At 57.0% G+C, this 18023-nt stretch overlaps 1 protein-coding gene across 1 annotated transcript in view; it reads right to left on the reverse strand.

Annotated features, from left to right (window-relative positions):
• GLI2 (GLI family zinc finger 2) overlaps positions 1-18023 on the reverse strand; it is a 248445-nt gene that overhangs the window by 20673 nt on the left and 209749 nt on the right. The window contains exons 5-8 of the mRNA XM_033860329.2: positions 16927-17112; positions 3275-3476; positions 1464-1677; positions 38-160 (exon numbers count right to left, since the gene is read on the reverse strand). Of these exons, the coding sequence (XP_033716220.1) occupies positions 38-160; positions 1464-1677; positions 3275-3476; positions 16927-17112 (725 nt within the window). The remainder of the gene's footprint in view (positions 1-37; positions 161-1463; positions 1678-3274; positions 3477-16926; positions 17113-18023) is intronic.

Genomic DNA, 18023 nt, shown 5'->3' on the forward strand with positions numbered 1-18023 from the left:
CCCAGTTCGAGCCCGGCCAGGACGGCCAGCAGGTTACCTGCGTCAGGGTCAGAGGCGAGGCTGGTCGCAGGCCCTCGGCCTCGGTCTTGACCTTGCTGCGCTTGTGAATGACGAGGGGGTTGACGCTGCTGCTGACGGCTGACTCGCTGCTCTGCTTGCTCTGGGAGAGGGGAACACAGGGGGGCACCCCAAAGTTCTGCTTGGGCTTTACCCTGGACCCTCCGCACTAGGCCGTCCAGGCCAACACTTGTGTTTGCAGTTTCAGAAACTGAGTCACTGCACAGCTTGGTCCTCTGGCCTGGGGCACAGCCCGGGGAGCCCAGGGCCGGGCCCACCAGCACCCTCCTCCCTACCACGCAGCTCCCCCCCCACAATGGAGATGGAGCAGAGACCCTCTCTTTGAGAAATGCTGGGGACCCCGCGCCCGACTCAGCGGCCTCAACTTCTCAGCCCTCCCAGGCAGGGGCGGCTCTGGGTCTGAGGACAACAGGGCCGGCCAGTCCAGGGAGCGGGACAGAAGAGCTTGGTTCCTCAGGACAAGCGGGTTAGAGTTGCGGTGTCAGGGGATGTGACAAAAGCCGACAGCCACCGTCTGGGGGAGGTGCTAGGTGGCCGCCTGGAGCCCTGGGGAGAACTTTCTAGAAGAGGGCCACTCCTAGACCGCACGGCCTCTGGTCTTTCCTCCCCAGCACGTGGTCACCTCTGCCCTGCCAGCTGGGTGGCCTGGGCAGCTGCTTCACCTCAAGGATGGTCATCGTGAGCGCTAACCAGGATCCAGGTGGACCCAGGCTCAGTGACCCAATACTGGTGGCAGCCCCACTCTGCAGGGGTGTGAGCTCAGGCTGAAAGAGCTTTCAGGTAAGTCAGGGTTCAAAACACGATCTGATTCTGAGGCCTGCGCCCTTCCTACTATCTGATACTGTCTCTAGGACTCCAACTGCATTTTCTCATCTGCAAAACAGGACTTTGTTCATTCATCAAATGCTCATGGCACCGAGCATGCCCAGCGCTTGTGAGCCGGCCCGGGCATGTCAAAAGCCCGTTGGGAAGGTCGAATAAGATGGCCTTGGGTAAACTCATGCTCTCAAACTAAGCCGTACAATATTAATTACCTGTTTCAGCCATCCATGTTACATGCTGTGTATGAGGTCCCTGGATGATGCCTGACTGAATACTAGGGTTTCTCCATTTAGTCGTTATGCTTATTGGACAGTCAGCCAAAGAACTGAGGCTGGGTGCTGGCCCATGGTGAGCGAGGGCAGTGTGAGGACCCAGCCCTGGCCTCCTGACTGGGGATCCAGCCTGAGGCCCGTTTGATCACGTGGCCTCTGCCCAGAGGTACGGTGCCAGCCAGACCCGTGCCCAGAGTCCTTCCACATGTTCCTGGCATGAGATGGCCATGATTGGCCTTTGCTCGGTGCAGATGAGTGCCTGGTGGCCCCCCGCCCCCCACCCCCACCTACCTGGTTGGCATCACTCAGACAGTTGCTGCTGCTACTGAGCTGCGTGGACGTGGCATTGATGGAGGTGAAGGCCATGGGCTGCTGGGCCAGGAAGGTGGGCGAGGGCTGGATCAGGGGTGGCGTGTGTCCGAAGGCCGAGCCCAGGCCCCGCTGCTGGCTCAGGATCTGCTGGTAGGCCACGGGGTTGATGGGGTGGGGGAAGGTGAAGGCCGGGCTGCAGAGAAGGGCAGACAAGGTGATGGAGAGGGGTGGGGTGAGGTGGGGGCAGGACTCTGTGAGGCTCACGCTTCCTGCACAGACAGGACACTGCCCGGAGATCTGGATGGGCACGCTGCTGACTGCCCCGTCACCGTGGCTTTTCCCACTCAAGCACCCGTGGCTCCCCACTGCCGGCTGTCTCAGGCCTCCACTTCTGTGCGTAGCCCCCAGGCCCTGCCCCAGGACGCAGCCTCTGTCCCTGGCCCTTCACTGCTCTGTCGCCTGAGATGCGCCCCTGCATCGCTGATGCTCCCTGACTATTTGAACCCCGTTCTAATGCCCCCTCGTCCAGGAAGTGTGTCCCGAGCCCTCCAGTTCCCACGGTCCTCTGTCTTCTGAGCTCTACCACGCCACCTGCATGCGGGCCACTCTTTCCAGAACAGGACACTGAGGGAGAAATGGTGCCCTCCGAGGCTAAGCCACAGAAGATGCCGGGGCTTCCTCCTTGCTCTCTGGGGTCACTCCCTCTGGGGGTGGGGGAGGGGGAGCCAGCCACCATGTTGTGAGGACGCTCAAGCAGCATGTGGAGGGGCTCCCGTGAAGAGCAACTAGAGCTTGTGCCAACAGGCCCAAGGGCCAGCCATCCTGAAAACAGACATCCAGGCCCAGTCAAGTCTCCAGGTGACCACGGCCCTGGCCGACATCTGGACTGCAGCCTCGTGAGAGACCTGAAGCTACGCCAGTCTCATGCTCCTGACCCTTGGAAATGCTGCGAGAGGCTAACTGCTTACTGTTTGATACTGCGGGGGTTTTTTTTGTTTTTGTTTTTTTGTCACACAGCAAAAGATAACTGATATAATTGTTATCATCCCTTATCTCCGGGTCCTTGGGCTGAGCTCTCTTGGCATTCCTAAGCTCCTCTAACCCTGGCCTCTTTCAGGAGGGCCAGTGTAAGGACATGGGTTTCAGCCAAGCTGGCTGGGGTCTGAGTCCTCTGAACAGTCAAGGGCTGCACAGAGGGGACGGGGCGGGAGGTGATGGTGAGGTCTGCGTGTGCTGTGACCACAGAGCGAGACGTCTGCCGGCCCAGAGACGTGCAGGCCAAGCCAGTGTCAGAGCTGCAGCAGTCCAGTGCTGGTCAGTGACACTGCTGAAACACTAGGAAAGTCCCCTTTGACTTCATGATGGAATTTTTCACGACAGGCCCGATAAGGGTTACTAAAAAATCATTTGGTGGGTGAAAAAGAGGCCCATGAAGATGCACCCAAATGTTGGCATGTTTCAATGTCATCACTACTGGTTTTGAATTCCTAGAATATTCGCAAGTAGACTGACTTACAAGTCCTATAAACAACAAGGTCCTACTGTAGAGCACAGGGAGCTCGATTCCATATCCTGTGATAAACCATGTGGAAAAGAATATGAAAAAGAATGTATATACGTGTATAACTGAGTCCCTTTGCTGTACAGCAGAAACTAACACGACACTGTAGATCAACTATATTTCAATTAAAAAAAAACACCAAAAACAAGTCCTGTGTTTCTCCCGGGATGCCAGTGTGGACCCTCTCCACTGGGCCCCAGCCTGGCCCTGGCTCGCGGGCTAGGCTCACCTGAGAGTGCCGGCCGACAGGTGCCCGTAGGAGCCGCTGGCAGCCGAGCTGCTTCTCGAGTTGTTGATATAGGCCACCAGAGAGTTGGGCGAGGTCCGGATCATGCGCTGCAGGTCAAGGCTGGCATCCGAGAGCGGGGAGATGGACAGCGCCCGCTTGCGGCTCAGGCGGGGCGTCACCCGGGGGCTGGAGAAACGCGACACTGCAGGACAGCCAAGCCAAGGCGCGTCAGCAGGACCGCACTTGTGGGGGTGATGTGACGGGGGAAGGGGACTGGGGGGGGACAGTCTGATGGGCACTGCGGATCTGCCCCTGTCCAGCTGGCGGCTCTGGGGCACAGGCCTCTCTCGGCCTCAGTTTGCTCATCTGTATGATGGGCCTGGTCCACACCTGGTGTGCTGAGGATCTGTGTTAGTGCCTGTCCTGCTAGGCACACAGAGGCCGAGACCGGGTCCAGCAACGCCTGAGGCACAACAGCTAAGTCACAAACCGTAGGTGACCTGCTTGGTGGCCTCTCACATAGGGAACCCACCAGTGAAGCCAGCAGCGGGCCAAGAAGCACGGCCCGGCCAGCGCCCAGCAGCCCCTCTGCCCCTTCCGGACCCTCCCAGGGGCAGCCACCAGACTGGTCTCTCATCCTCAGCTTAGCGTTGCCTGTTTTGCGTATTTGCCTATTACATAAATGGAATTATCAATGCTTTTTCTCAAACAGCTTCTTTTGTCCAACATTATCGGTGAGGTTTCTCCACGCAGCTGTGTGTGGCAGGAACCAGTGCCTTTTTTATTGCTGTAGAGCATCCCAGCGGGTGACTTTTCCACAGGAAGGAGAGGGAAAGGAGCCACGTGCTCCAGGGTCGCGGATCACGTTGCGACCAGGATCGCCCCAAAATGCCCTGAATGGACGTTCGCCAAGCAGAGGCCCTAGACTCCTGGCCGGTCTGGGGTGGGGAGGACAGAGGATGCCATGGCAAAAGGCAGCCTGGCAGCACGCAGACGGCTCTCCAACACCGAGGTCCTTCCCTTCTGGAGTCGCCTGGGCCTCGGGGACCTGTTGCCTTAAACATGCATGCATGCACGCACGCACACGCCTGGTGCCCTACCCAACTGCCTGTGGGTGCGCTCTCCCCCTCCCCATACATACACACGGAGCTGCAGGGAGGGAGGAGGGCCTGCCCCCAGACCGGGCTCCCCGCTCCTCAGGACCAGGGGCCCCAGACCGCTCCTCCCGACAGCCCCTCCTCTCCCAACCAGGGTTCTGGTCTCCCCTCTGGGCACACAGCAGCCGAGAAATGGTGTGACCACATCGCTGGACAGGAATCCACATGCCAAGGTTCCCACCCCGTCCAGACCCTCCTTGGGCCCGTTTCCTCTTTGTAAAGGGTCCCCAAGTGCCGACCTGCAGGGCTGTGCTGAAGAGCGCCTCGGCACCCACACCTGCACTCAGCGGTTCCCGGGCTCGTGATGCCCGCCTTTCTCCCTCCTGCCTGCTCAGCCCTGCCCAGACCCCATAGGTCCCCTCCTCCAGGGAGACGCAGGATGTCCTGGCTGCGGGGTTGTGAGTCAGTGTGCTGTCTCCACCACTGCAGGAGAACTGAGGGCAGGAGTGATACCCTGTGACTCTCTGGGCCCGCATTCCCAGGACCAACCGACCCCCTAGAAAGCCCACTACCACCACCAGAAGCAGCCTCGCTCGAGCCCCTGCCCACTGCCCCCTGCCCTGGGGGTCAACCACGCCCAGCCCTCCCCCGACCCCATCCTCGGCTGGAAAATCTGGGAAGCCCCTTTAAGACTGGGCCACCAGAATCCTCCGGCTGGAAGGGGATTCTGGGGTCTTCTTTCCTAACCATCTCCTTTGTGGATGAAGGATGCTGGGTCCAAGACCAGCTGCCCCGGGTGGGTACCCTGTACGTATGTCTGTACAAGTGCACGCGTGTAATCATAGACTTTGTTTTCAACCGGAAAGGATGAAGCACTTGTAGGAAAGCTCCCAGCTGGGAGAAAAAGTTGAGTTACTCAGGGTATTCTTTTCCTTGAACATCTTTGTTTTTGGCCTGCCGTTGATTCTGTTGGGTTCTGAGGCCTGGGGCTTACAGATCTTTTAGCAAGCAGAGCTATGGCGGGTTCACGGAAGGTGCTCCCATTCGGTGAACACCAGCTCATTCTGCCCCGCAGAGGGGCCTGGGAGCATGGCTGGCACCCAGGCCAGCAGGTGACACACTCAGGCCGTGTCACCACCTTTGTCTTGCGGTGGGAAGGACCCCAGCCCACACGCCTAGGGACACAATGTCGCACAACCTCATTCTGCCTCACAGGGTCCGACGGAGCAGCCCCTCCCCAGCCAGCGCTTGGGCTGTGCTGCAGACACGACCACCCTTCTGAACAAGCATCCCGGACCACAGAGATGTGCCCTGGCCCATGAGCAACTAGAGACGGCGTGTGTCCCTTTGGTGTGGTGTTTGGATAAGTCCCTGCTTCTGAATTCTGGTGTACAGAATAACCCAGCGACAGCCACCCCTTAGTGACATTCAGACCCACTGTTGCAATGAACGGCCATCACTGCCCCCCGAAATGCAAACCCAGCTGTGCAGATAAGAAAACGAGGCTTGGGGACGTTAGCGACTTGCTCAAGGGCAGGATTTGAACCAAGGTCCAAAGAAGCCCTGCTGTGTGGTTTTTCTCTGTCCTGAGTGTACCTTCAGAGAGGTGGGGAGAGGCAGGGCCAGGAAGACGCTCTCAGCACAAACAGCTTTTAAATCCTCACTTTAGCGGCTCTGATAGTGAACTTCCTGACAGCCAGCTGCCTACCTGGCCTCCTGCGTCTGAAGGGCAACCACAGTTCAGCCCAGCCCTACCTCCTGTAGGGCTGGGCTCGGCGGGCGCCCGCCACCCATAGAGCAGCAGAGCGGGGGACCCGGGAGTTGGTCTGACACCCCCCCACCTCCTTCACAGTTGCATCTCCCACTTCCACCAGCCCAGCCCCCCACTTGCTTGGGGCATCCCGGGGCCCTTAGTTAACTGCTGTCTGATACACATTCCTCACTGCGGCCAAATCAGATCATGTCTTTGCATTTGCCCACCCCAAACCTTTCCAGAGCTCCCACTGCTATTAGGAAAAAGGCACAAGTCCTCAGTGTGGCTTACCCGGTGGCTCCGTGGGTGCCCCTGACTCCCTCTCCAGCCTCCTGCACAGGGCCTTTGCACATACTGCTTCTTCTGTCTGCAGTGCTCTGCGCTCAGCAGGGTCACCACTTTCCCCAGGAAACCATCGCTAACATCCTGGAGTTGGGCAGGTCCCCCGGGACACTCTCAGGGCACCACGGTCCCCTCTCTGTGGATAGGTGCGGCTCAGGGGAGTTCATACCTGCTTGTGTATGTCTGGTTGCTTCTGTTTCTCCCGCCTCTGTGAACTAGGGACTCGGTCACCCTGCTCACCGTTATATCCCAGCACTGGGATCCGGCTGGCTCGGTGGTGAGTCCAACCGGAGATGCCAAAAGCCGGGCGTGGGGCAGAGGCGTGGTGTGTCAAGGGGCAGTGGACGCTCAGCCACCCAAAGTCAGTATTTACTGAGTGCCCCGCGGATGCTCGGGGCTGTTCTAAGCATTTTCAAGTATAAAGCCATTTAATCTTCACAACTGTCTTATAAAGAAGGAACCATTATGAGCCTCATCTTACAAAGGAGAAGACAAGTAGCTTGGCCAAGGCCACGCGGCCGGGGGAAGTAGAGAATGATTGGAAAGCAGGCAGGTGGACACCAGAACCGCCGCCGCACTGCCTCTGCTCAGGTGGGGAGGGTAGCTATCAGGGGAGGGCTCTCCTGGGTGCAGGGGCCCAGGACGGGGACACACACACACACACACACACCCCAGTGGGGGCACACAGACAGCCTGACACTTACTGGCTGCCCTGGGGTGCATTACTCAGCCTGCTGAGCCTCTCTTTGCCCATCTGCAAATGGGGGCAGCATGGTAGGTGTGTCCTGAGTACACAGGGGCAGCACCATGGACAGTGCCTCGAACCCAGCAGATCTTCCAGAATGAAACTGTGAATGAACACGGCTTCCCTTAGGGGCCAGGAGGACTCTTTGGTGAGCAGGGTGAGCTGAGAGCTAACCATGGAGAAAAGGACAGCAAATCTAGAGAAGACGACTGAGCCACAGTGGAGGACATCTGTCCCTAAACACTCATCCGCCTATCCAGGTGTCCTCCAAGCTTCTTAATTCTTATCTACTGAGTTCACTCCTTGTTCGTCCTCACTTTAAAGGCAACTCTGAGATATAAAAGTGAACCTTCTAAAAGACTCCTGTTACTTATGAACTGTGTGGTAAATGGGAAAATACAAGATGGGGGGTAGATGTAATATCATACAAAGTAAGAAATACACACACATCTTTGCAATGCACTCAAAAAAAGATTTTGCTACTAATATTTGGATTCCCACCCTCTCGTGCGCCCCTAACAAGATGAAACAGGCCAGATCTGACAGTGATATTCATCTCTGTTATTCCCTCCCCTCAAGGGAAATATGTTTATTAATGCGCCTCTTCCCTTGATAAATTACTAAATAGAAAGAAAAGCCTGGCACTCATTTCCCGTGGCTTCTCCTGTGATTTATGACCAGGATTGGCAGACGCGTCATGTCCATTCATCTGTGGATGCCCCCTTTCTGAGAGCCGACAGCCGCTGGGTGACCAGCCACCTGCCTGCCCTCACCTGGGCAAACGCCAGACGCCACCTGACCTGGATGCTGTTTTCTCCGCTAGTTCTTTCTTTTGCTCCTTCGCGCGTTAGTTCACACACCCACCAGGCCCTCCTGCAGCAGCCCGTTTGCCAGGCCCAGGCCTTGATGCTGGGGGAGCTGCAAGCAAGGATGCTCAGCCCCGTCTCCTGGAGCTCAGCATCTTGGTGGGAGGTGACAGTGGTACCTGTGGCTCTGGGCAGGATTGCTAGACGCCACCAAAGCAGGGTTACCCCAGGTTACCCCAGACTGCTCGTGGGGGCGGGGGAATCTCTTGCCCTGGGATAGTTGGAAAGGGCAGGAGCTACAGAAACAGGCCCGGGACCCGGGCAGACGCAGGTTCTGACCCTGCCTGCCAGCTCTAACTGGGTATCTTTGGGCGAGTTGCTGGACCTCTCTGGGCTGTTTCCTCACCCAGAAGATGGGCCCAGAGCGCCCACCTCAGGGTCACTACAGACTACCGAGCAGCGTAGCGCCCACCATTCCGGATGGGCCTCCTGTGGGCCCGGGGCCGGGACGCGCCTTCCCCGGGGCCGGCAGGGCACAGCCTCGTGGCAGGGCTTGTGCGCCCTGACCCCCACTGCTTAGGGAGCATTCCTGCACGGCCCAGCCCCTCGCCCGGACTTTCCGGACTCACTAAGGAGATGCTCTAAGGAAGTCCAGCCTGAGGACTGGACCTGGCCCACACTTGGCTGTTCACACCCGCTCTTGCGCGGGAGTAGAAAGCACCAAGGCTCTGGAGCCCAGAGGCGTTACAAGCACATTTCCCAGGCCTATGATGGAGACAAAGCAACTCAGGGCTCTGGGCTCGAGGCTGCTCACCTGGAAAGTGACTTCATGACGCGTGTCTCACGAGACTCTGGGCTGGCTTGCCAGATGAGCCGGACACACCACCTGGCCTGAGCCTGCCCTCAGCACCCTGCCCCCCGTGTCCCTCCTGTCGGCAGGCTGGGTGCGGACGCCCTCCCAGAACGGGGCCTCTGGCAGCCCCTCCGTCAGCTCCCCTGCCTCTCAGTGGCGTGATCGGTGTAACTGGTTCCTGAGACCTCCCCGGACCCGCAGGCAGCATAAGGAACGGGTGTCAGAACGGAGGTGACATCCGAGTGAAATGAGTGTCAATACGACAATAAAATACACAGCTCGTAGGAAATATGGGCTGTAGGCAGACGTTTCACTCGGAAACATTTCAAGCTCCTCAGCGTGGTGGGGCGTGGGGTGGCGGCTGCGGCTCCGCCGTTAAATCACCAATACTCAACGGCATCACGCGAGAAAATTCCATTTTAGGGCCCCAGTGACAAGCAGCGACCTCCCTACTGTCTAGAGGACCACTAGGCAGAATAACCTTGGACTCCCGGACTGGTTATCTATCACCTTCCAAAGCCACATCACTCCTCACTCTTCTGGCTATAAATCAGCCTCCTTAAAGAACAGGGGCAATGGGCCTTCGCTGACCACCTGGAGGCCAGGAGGCTCCCGGGAGAGGGAGGGCGGCTTCTGCTGGAGATGCCCCTTGTCCCGCCCACAGCCCGGCCCTGTGCTCTGCGGGGGACGGAGGGCTTGGCTTTTCCATTCAGCACGAACCCCTCCAACTCCAGCCTTGCCGCTAAGGCTGTGGCATCTTCCCCAGCGCAGGACACACACACGACCCAAAGGAGACTGTTTAGGCATCACGGAGACACAGACGGGGACATCTTCCCCAGATATTATGGGGTTTCCCACTTCAGAAAAAAAAATAAAGGTCTATTTTCAGGTGAGTCTGTTAAAAATATAAGACTAAATAAGTTATCGTGTAGGTGGCACTTGGCTAAGGTAAAACTGCTGGTGGTTTGCCAGCGGGTGGGCTGGGGACACTGCTCTGCCGGATGTGGACCTGGGTGGCCTTCCTGACACCCTCTCCCCAGGCCTCCTCACAGCCGGGTGCCCCTGGTCTCCACACCCCAGCTTGACACTCATCACCCCTGGGATGTTCTCTCCCCCATGGCTCTGCCTCCTCTTGGAATGTGAAGTGCAGGTGCTGAGGAAACAGGCTGAGTAGGCGGGGCGGCCTCGGGACAGGAAGCTTCCACAGAGCAGGCCCCCTGGGGCACCGCGAGAGCGGGGCTTGGAATGCTGTGTTGCTAGCACCTGGCACCATGCCTGGCACGTAGTAGGTGCTCAGTAAATACCCTCATTCATGAATGAATGAGGAGAGTGAGTGTGCGTGTGTATGCTGTGTGCGTGTTTACGGTGTGGGTGTGTATGTGGTATGTAGGTAGGGTGTGTGTGTGTGCACGAAAAAGAGAGAGCGAAGAGACACACACACGGAGTCTCCCCAACTCCGCACAAACTCTCAGGGCCCCTGCACGGGCAGAGAGCTTACGTGTCCCCATCATGTTTATGGGCAGCTTCCTCACGTGAACACACATGTCCTCAGAGCCTCAGGGCCCTTTCCCAGGTGGTCCCATGAGCCCCGCTGCCCGGGCCCCAGGCCTGCACACCTTTCCCTGTGAGAGTCTGAGCACAAAGAAACTTGACTGGAAGACCCACTCACACCTCCATGGGGTGGACAGAGGCTTCCCGGGAGCATCTCTCCCCAGACCCGTGCAGCTGGGACCAGCCGAAAACACCAGAGCTGGTGGGCTTCCCAGTTCCCACGGTTCACAGGAGGGGAGGGGCCAGGGACCCCCCCCCCCCCCCACACACACACCCAGAGGCAGATCTGGGCTCAGCCGGGCGCAGGCCTGGGCCCGAGTCTCTCGGGGCCACGTAGGCATCGGAGCTGCACAGAAATGCCTAAAACTTTAAATAGCGGACGCAAAAGTTCTGGCTGAAACTGGTTTGGAAAAAAACTAAGTAACGGCAAATACAGGAATTCATGCTGGACTTCACTCTGATTTCCTTGGAGGTAAGTGATGGGAACAAAGGAAAAGAAACCACCCGTTCCTGATGTTCACAGGGGTTTGTGAAAATCCCCGGGTCACCACCAACCCCCATCTCAGCCCGAGAAACCCATGTGTCCGTCCACACCAAGGCTGGAGGTGGTGAAGCTCCACTCTGCGCCTGAAGCCCATCACACCCTCAAGACCAAGGCAAAGACAGGATGTCGGGGGCTGTGCTGAATTCATCAGGGCGGCTCCCACGCCCACTGGTGAGCCCACCTCCTCAAGACCGCCCGACCCCCGTGTCTCAGATGCTCAGCCCAGATGCTGCCAAACGCCGAGCGCCCCAGAGCAAAGCTGCCTGTCCCCTTCCAGGCTCCCTGCAGGCCGACAGCTGCTGGCCTCGCACAGTCTCTTCGGATTCGTTTGCATGTTTCTACCCCAGGTTCTTTTGTGACTGCTGCTCCCTCCCTCCCTCCCCCCACAAACACAGAGCCCTGCTCCTTGGCAGGTGCTCCTGGACCTGTGGGGCTCTGGGTTTGTGAAGACAGAGGGCCAGCCAGTTACAGCTGGGGCCCCTCGGGTCCCGCAGGTGGGCGGAGGGAGATGCAGAGCCCAAGGGGAGCTGATGCGGGTGGTGGCCCGGGAGAAGTGCTGGCTGACCTGAGTCCTGGGACCCGGTGCAGGACGGAACGAGGCCAGCCTGCGGGGATGGTGGACAGGTGCAGGGGCGCAGATGGGGAGAGACAGGCTGGAGGGAAGGCTGCTGGCCATGTGGTAGAGTCTGGGTTTCACCCCGAGGGTGACGGGAGGGGCGGAGGGAGGCTGAGCTGGGAGCTGGCTGGCACAGGACTGGACGGCCAGCGGGGGTGCTGCGAAGGCAGACTTGGCAGGTCTCGGGTGGGCTGGCCTGGGGGGGGTGGGCTGGTGGTGAGGAAAAGGTGTCCAGGAGGAGGTGTGGCATGGGGCCCAAACATGGGGTGGACGGTGGTGCCGACAATCGGCAGACAAAACCCTGCAGAAGGTGGTAGATTTGAAAGAGGGCAAGGATACCGGTGGAAAGAGATGGAAACCAGCACGCAGGCAGCACTGACTGTAAACCTGGCACCGAGCCACGCTCACACAGCATGCAGGGCATCACCGTCCAGGCCCCACCGGGTCCCAGCAGCACCAGCTGTCCCAGAGAGGACGCAGCTCAAGCTGGCGTGGCCTAGACCTGCCCGCAGCACCACCATCCCTGCAGCACGCTGGCTCCAGCCCAGCTGCTCTGCCCACTGGGCTCTCCCCGAGGCCATGGCTCACGGGGCCCCTCAGATGTGCTGTGCTGCCTGGGGCGGTGTGCATGAGGGAGAGCCCGTGATGCTGGTGACAGACGGAGCGGGGCCTGGAACCCTGACTTGAGGCCTGGGCAACTCCCTGGATGCTGGGAACCCCAGGGAGCCCATCTTACGGCAGGGACGGTAATTCTGGCCTCGGAAGGGGGCTGAGGGGAGTCACCCGGGGAGTGAGCATAAAGGCATGGCACACAGGCAGACCTCACCCGGAAGCTCTCACACGTGCACACAGCGGGTGCTCACACGTGCTGACTCGGCCCCTCCCGCCCTCTGGGGACACCTGCCTGACCAGACCCCTCGGCCGTGGCTTCTCTGTGTCTGCCCAGATGGCCTGGTGCCACCCAGCCCAAGGCCTTGGAAGGCAGACATCGCCTGGGGAATCTGATGTTTGGACAATGGCAGCAACCTTTATGCCCTGTACTGTCGCTGTTGTCTGAGTAGCAAGCGCACGTGTCCTCCCCAGGGCCCTCCCGCTCCCTGTGGGGGCACCTGCAGGGCTGTTATGGGGAGGAGAGACAAAAGCACGCAGATTTATGCACTCAGGGGGCCGAGAGGCCTCACTGCACCCCCACACTGTGTGCCCATCCTGGACGAAACACCATCCTGGGGAAGACACAGGGGCGAGACAGACCCAGGGACCAGATTCTGGTGGCATCGTTTGGTCGTGCTGCGGGTTCCCTTCAGGGCAGGCTGAGGGTGACATGGGACAAAACCCACAGAGCTGGCATTGGGAGGACTGCCACGCTCCTCCCCAGTGACACTCCTGTGGGGGAGGGCAGGGAACGCTGCAGGGGAGTGGTGCTTAGGGACCACTTGAGGTGGCCCCTGTAAGTGTGAGGTGAGCAGGGCAGAGAGACGGTGAGACAGGTGGGACCTGGGACCCTTTGCCGCAGTGCTTGCACCTGGGCAAACATCTTCTTGAGCAACAAAGTACAGAGAATCTATAAGGGACTAAAAACAACTGGTGTATATGCGCAGTTGGGGCAAATTATGGACAAGAAGATACAGAAAGACCAAAAACCCAACTGCCACTTCTGAGGAGCCTGGAGCAAAAGCATGTCCTGCGCATGCCCCCTGCACTCAGCACCACCAAAGGGGTGGGCAGAGCACCTAAGCCACCCCTCCCCCGACACACCCCCATCCTCACCCCATATAAGGAACCAGCTCCCTTCCCCCGCCTTAGGGAGCGAATTGTTAGTTGTTTTCGCCCTCCCCCCACCCAGCTGCAGCAGGAGCCCCCATAAAGCCTCGCCTGAATTTCTTGTCTGGCCTCTAGTCAATTTCTGTTGATAGAGGAGGTCAAGAATCCTGGTTGGTCACAAGGAAAGGAGGGGAGGGAGGGGGCATCCAGAGGGACTTCCTGGAGGAGGTGAGATCTCAGCCAGGCCTTAGGAAAGGAGGGGCTTGGCTTTGATCCAGCCGATAAGGTGGAGTTGCAGTGGCTGGTGTGGACTGGACGCCCAGGGCGGAGGACTGGGGGACAGGAGGTGGCTGAGGGGTGCAGGGGCCCCCCCAAGTCTTGCAGCCCTGCCTGGCCCCACGGGACTGCCTGCAACCCAGCAGGTCTCCTGCAGGTCTCTGTCTGCTCCCTGCCACCAGGGAGTGAAAAAGGGCTTGAGGAGGATAAATCTGCAGGAGCCGCCTGCCGGCCCCTCGCTCTGGCTTCCGGCCCTGCTGCCTGGCCTGGATCCCTGGGGGTCTCTGGGATGAGCTCCAGGACCGGCAGGTGGAGCAGCACTCACTGGGGAGGCGGCTCCATCTGACCCCAGGGGCTGGCTCGTGGTTAGGGTGCAGTTGCCCCTGTAAAAGCAGCTGTGAGGATGGCTGGGGGTGGGCGGGGGACTTGGTACCTCATGGGCACCAGGCACCTCTTCTCCCCAGAACGCCCGACTGGCCGCGCCCCCAAACGTGCCCAGCCTGCAGGCCCCGGCTCAGTTACTGACAACTCTGTTCTCCAACTACTCAGGCCTGAGGCCCCAGTGTTGTCCTCAATGCCCTTCTTCCTCCCTGATTCAACATCCCATCTAGGAACAAATCTTGTGGCTCTTCCTTCAAAATCCATCTGAAACATGACCGCTCCTCCCACCTCTGCCAGCTGGACGGCCTGCTTCCACCTTGCCCCTAAAGCTGTTCTCCGACCAGCAGCCAGAATGGAATTCCTTTTAAGAATAAGTCAGGTCTTGTATGCAGAAAATTATAAGACATTGCTGAAAGAAATTAAAGATGATACAAATAGATGGAGAGATATAACATGTTCTTGGATTGGAAGAATGAACATTGTGAAAATGCCTCTACTACCCAAAGCAATCTATAGATTCAATGCAATCCCTATCAAACTACCACTGGCATTTTTCACAGAACTAGAACAAAAAATTTCACAATTTGTATGGAAACACAAAAGACCCCGAATAGCCAAAGCAATCTTGAGAACGAAAAACAGAGCTGGAGGAATCAGGCTCCCTGACTTCAGACTATACTACAAAGCTACAGTAATCAAGACAGTATGGTACTGGCACAAAAACAGAAAGATAGATCAATGGAAAAGGATAGAGAGCCCAGAGATAAACCCACGCACATATGGTCACCTTATCTTTGATAAAGGAGGCAGGAATGTACAGTGGAGAAAGGACAGCCTCTTCAATAAGTGGTGCTGGGAAAACTGGACAGGTACATGTAAAAGTATGAGATTAGATCACTCCCTAACACCATACACAAAAATAAGCTCAAAATGGATTAAAGACCTAAATGTAAGGCCAGAAACTATCAAACTCTTAGAGGAAAACATAGGCAGAACACTCTATGACATAAATCACAGCAAGATCCTTTTGGACCCACCTCCGAGAGAAATGGAAATAAAAACAAAAATAAACAAATGGGACCTAATGAAACTTCAAAGCTTTTGCACAGCAAAGGAAACCATAAACAAGACCAAAAGACAACCCTCAGAATGGGAGAAAATATTTGCAAATGAAGCAACTGACAAAGAATTAATTTCCAAAATTTACAGCTCATGCAGCTCAATAACAAAAAAACAAACAACCCAATCCAAAAATGGGCAGAAGACCTAAATAGACATTTCTCCAAAGAAGATATACAGACTGCCAACAAACACATGAAAGAATGCTCAACATCATTAATCATTAGGGAAATGCAAATCAAAACTACAATGAGATATCATCTCACACCAGTCAGAATGGCCATCATCAAAAAATCTAGAAACAATAAATGCTGGAGAGGGTGTGGAGAAAAGCGAACACTCTTGTACTGCTGGTGGGAATGTGAATTGGTTCAGCCACTATGGAGAACAGTACGGAGGTTCCTTAAAAAACTACAAATAGAACTACCATATGACCCAGCAATCCCACTACTGGGCATATACCCTGAGAAAACCAAAATTCAAAAAGAGTCATGTACCAAAATGTTCACTGCAGCTCTATTTACAATAGCCCGGAGATGGAAACAACCTAAGTGCCCATCATCGGATGAATGGATAAAGAAGATGTGGCACACATATACAATGGGATATTACTCAGCCATAAAAAGAAACGAAATTGAGCTATTTGTAATGAGGTGGATAGACCTAGAGTCTGTCATACAGAGTGAAGTAAATCAGAAAGAAAAAGACAAATACCGTATGCTAACACATATATATGGAATTTAAGAAAAAAAAATGTCATGAAGAACCTAGGGGTAAGACAGGAATAAAGACACAGACCTACTGGAGAACGGACTTGAGGATATGGGGAGGGGGAAGGGTGAGCTGTGACAGGGCGAGAGAGAGGCATGGACATATGTACACTAACAAACGTAAGGTAGATAGCTAGTGGGAAGCAGCCGCATGGCACAGGGATATCGGCTCGGTGCTTTGTGACCGCCTGGAGGGGTGGGATGGGGAGGGTGGGAGGGAGGGAGACGCAAGAGAGAAGAGATATGGGAACATATGTATATGTATAACTGATTCACTTTGTTATAAAGCAGAAACTAACACACCATTGTAAAGCAATTATACCCCAATAAAGATGTTAAAAAAAAAAAAAAAAGAATAAGTCAGGTCTCATTCCTCCTCTGTCCGACCCCCTCCACGGGCCCCAACTCACTCTGCGTGAAAGCCAGTTTCACCAAGCCTTGACCGACCAGCACAGCCAGCCCCTGAACTCTGGCCTTACCCTACTGCCCCTTCACTCACTGGGTACCAGGTACACTGGCCTCCCGGGCTTTTCTTGATCCCAGCAGGCCCACTGCGGCCTCAGGCCCTTTGCGCTTGCTGTCTCTCCTGCCTGTATCACTCTTTGGCTTATTTCTGCATGGCTCATCCCTTTCAATTCTTTGCTTGAATATCATCTTCTCAGTGAGGATTTCTTGATTTCCTCTTTCAAGATGGCACCCTCATCCACCCAGTGCTCCTAACCCCATTCCTGAATTGTTCGTCTCTCCCCACTAAGCTGTAAGTAAGTTCCATGAAGGCAGAGATGAGTCCCTTTTGTTCCCTGGAGTGACTGCAGTTCCTACAACACTTCCTGGCCCGTGATGACTCACTAAGTTTTTGTGCATGTTGTTCAGACGCAGTCCCCCAAGGACAGCAGTCATGGCAGGGATTGGGGTAAACCCCAGATTCCTCCACTGGGCTCCCCCCACCACAAAAGGAGCAACAAGCACCTTCCTCGGCCTCCGGGGGGCCGTGAGCCCCTGTCCTGCTCGCCACACCCACCCTGGCCCAGCACTCACCATCCACTGGATTGAGGTAGTCATGGAGATGGGGTGCACTGGCCGCACCCCCGCTCTGCATCAGCAGGTCCCCATATGGCGTGGGGTGGCCTGCCATGAGGGGCATCTGGTGGTAATAGTCTGAGGGGTTGGTGCTTGAAGGGGGGAGGCCAAGCAGCCCCCTCTCCTTCAGGTGTTCGTGGGCAACTGCGGGCAGGAGGGAGGGAGAGGAAGAAACTGTCAGAACCCGGCCAGAAAGAAGAGAAACATGCACCTGGCCCGAGGAGGCCCCTCCGGGCCCTGCAGCCCTCCCCTGCCCTCTGGGTCCCTGGGTCCCCCTCCCCCGCCGTCCCTGGTCAGGCTGGGGCGGGGCTGTTTCTGCTGATGGGGCAGCCAGATCCCAGCCTGCACATTCCTCCACTTGCTCAAAGCCGTAAACAACTGCTTCCTTCTCCCAGCCCCACAGATGCCCAGAGCTCCAGGGTCCGTGGTCCGGCACAGTCTCCAAAGGAAAAAGAAGATGAAGTCGGAGGTGCCAGGGTGGCCAGACAGCTGGGCGCCAGGTCAGACTCACCCAGCACTCGAAGTGGGATGGCAGGCGAGCGCTCGCCCGCCCTGGCCACCTGTCAGAACCTGGGCGGGCGGTCCACCTCCAGTCCCGCACTCAGCCCTGCCGGGGCTTAGCAAAGAGGCCGGGAGGATGAACTTCAGAGTACCTTGAGGGGGCCTGGCACTCAGGGGTGTGGTGTTAGTTAAAGGGGGGCTTGGAAGCCAAACATACCCCTCAGGGGTCCTGGCTTTTACCAGGTGTGCAAAATTAAGAAGGTGCCACCTCTCTGAGCTGGCTCAGTTTTCCATCTGTAAAATGGGGGTAATAATACCCACCAGTCAAATTACTATTAAAAATGACAGGGCTTCCCTGGTGGCGCAGTGGTTGAGAGTCCGCCTGCCAATGCACGGGACGCGGGTTCGTGCCCTGGTCCGGGAGGATCCACATGCCGCGAAGCGGCTAGGTCCGTGAGCCATGGCCGCTGAGCCTGCGCGTCCGGAGCCTGTGCTCCGCAACGGGAGATGCCACAGCAGTGAGAGGCCCGCGTACCGCAAAACAAAAAAGGTAT

Source organism: Tursiops truncatus, chromosome 7 (assembly GCF_011762595.2).
Source record: "Tursiops truncatus isolate mTurTru1 chromosome 7, mTurTru1.mat.Y, whole genome shotgun sequence".
In the NCBI taxonomy this organism is placed as follows: Eukaryota; Metazoa; Chordata; class Mammalia; order Artiodactyla; family Delphinidae; genus Tursiops; species Tursiops truncatus.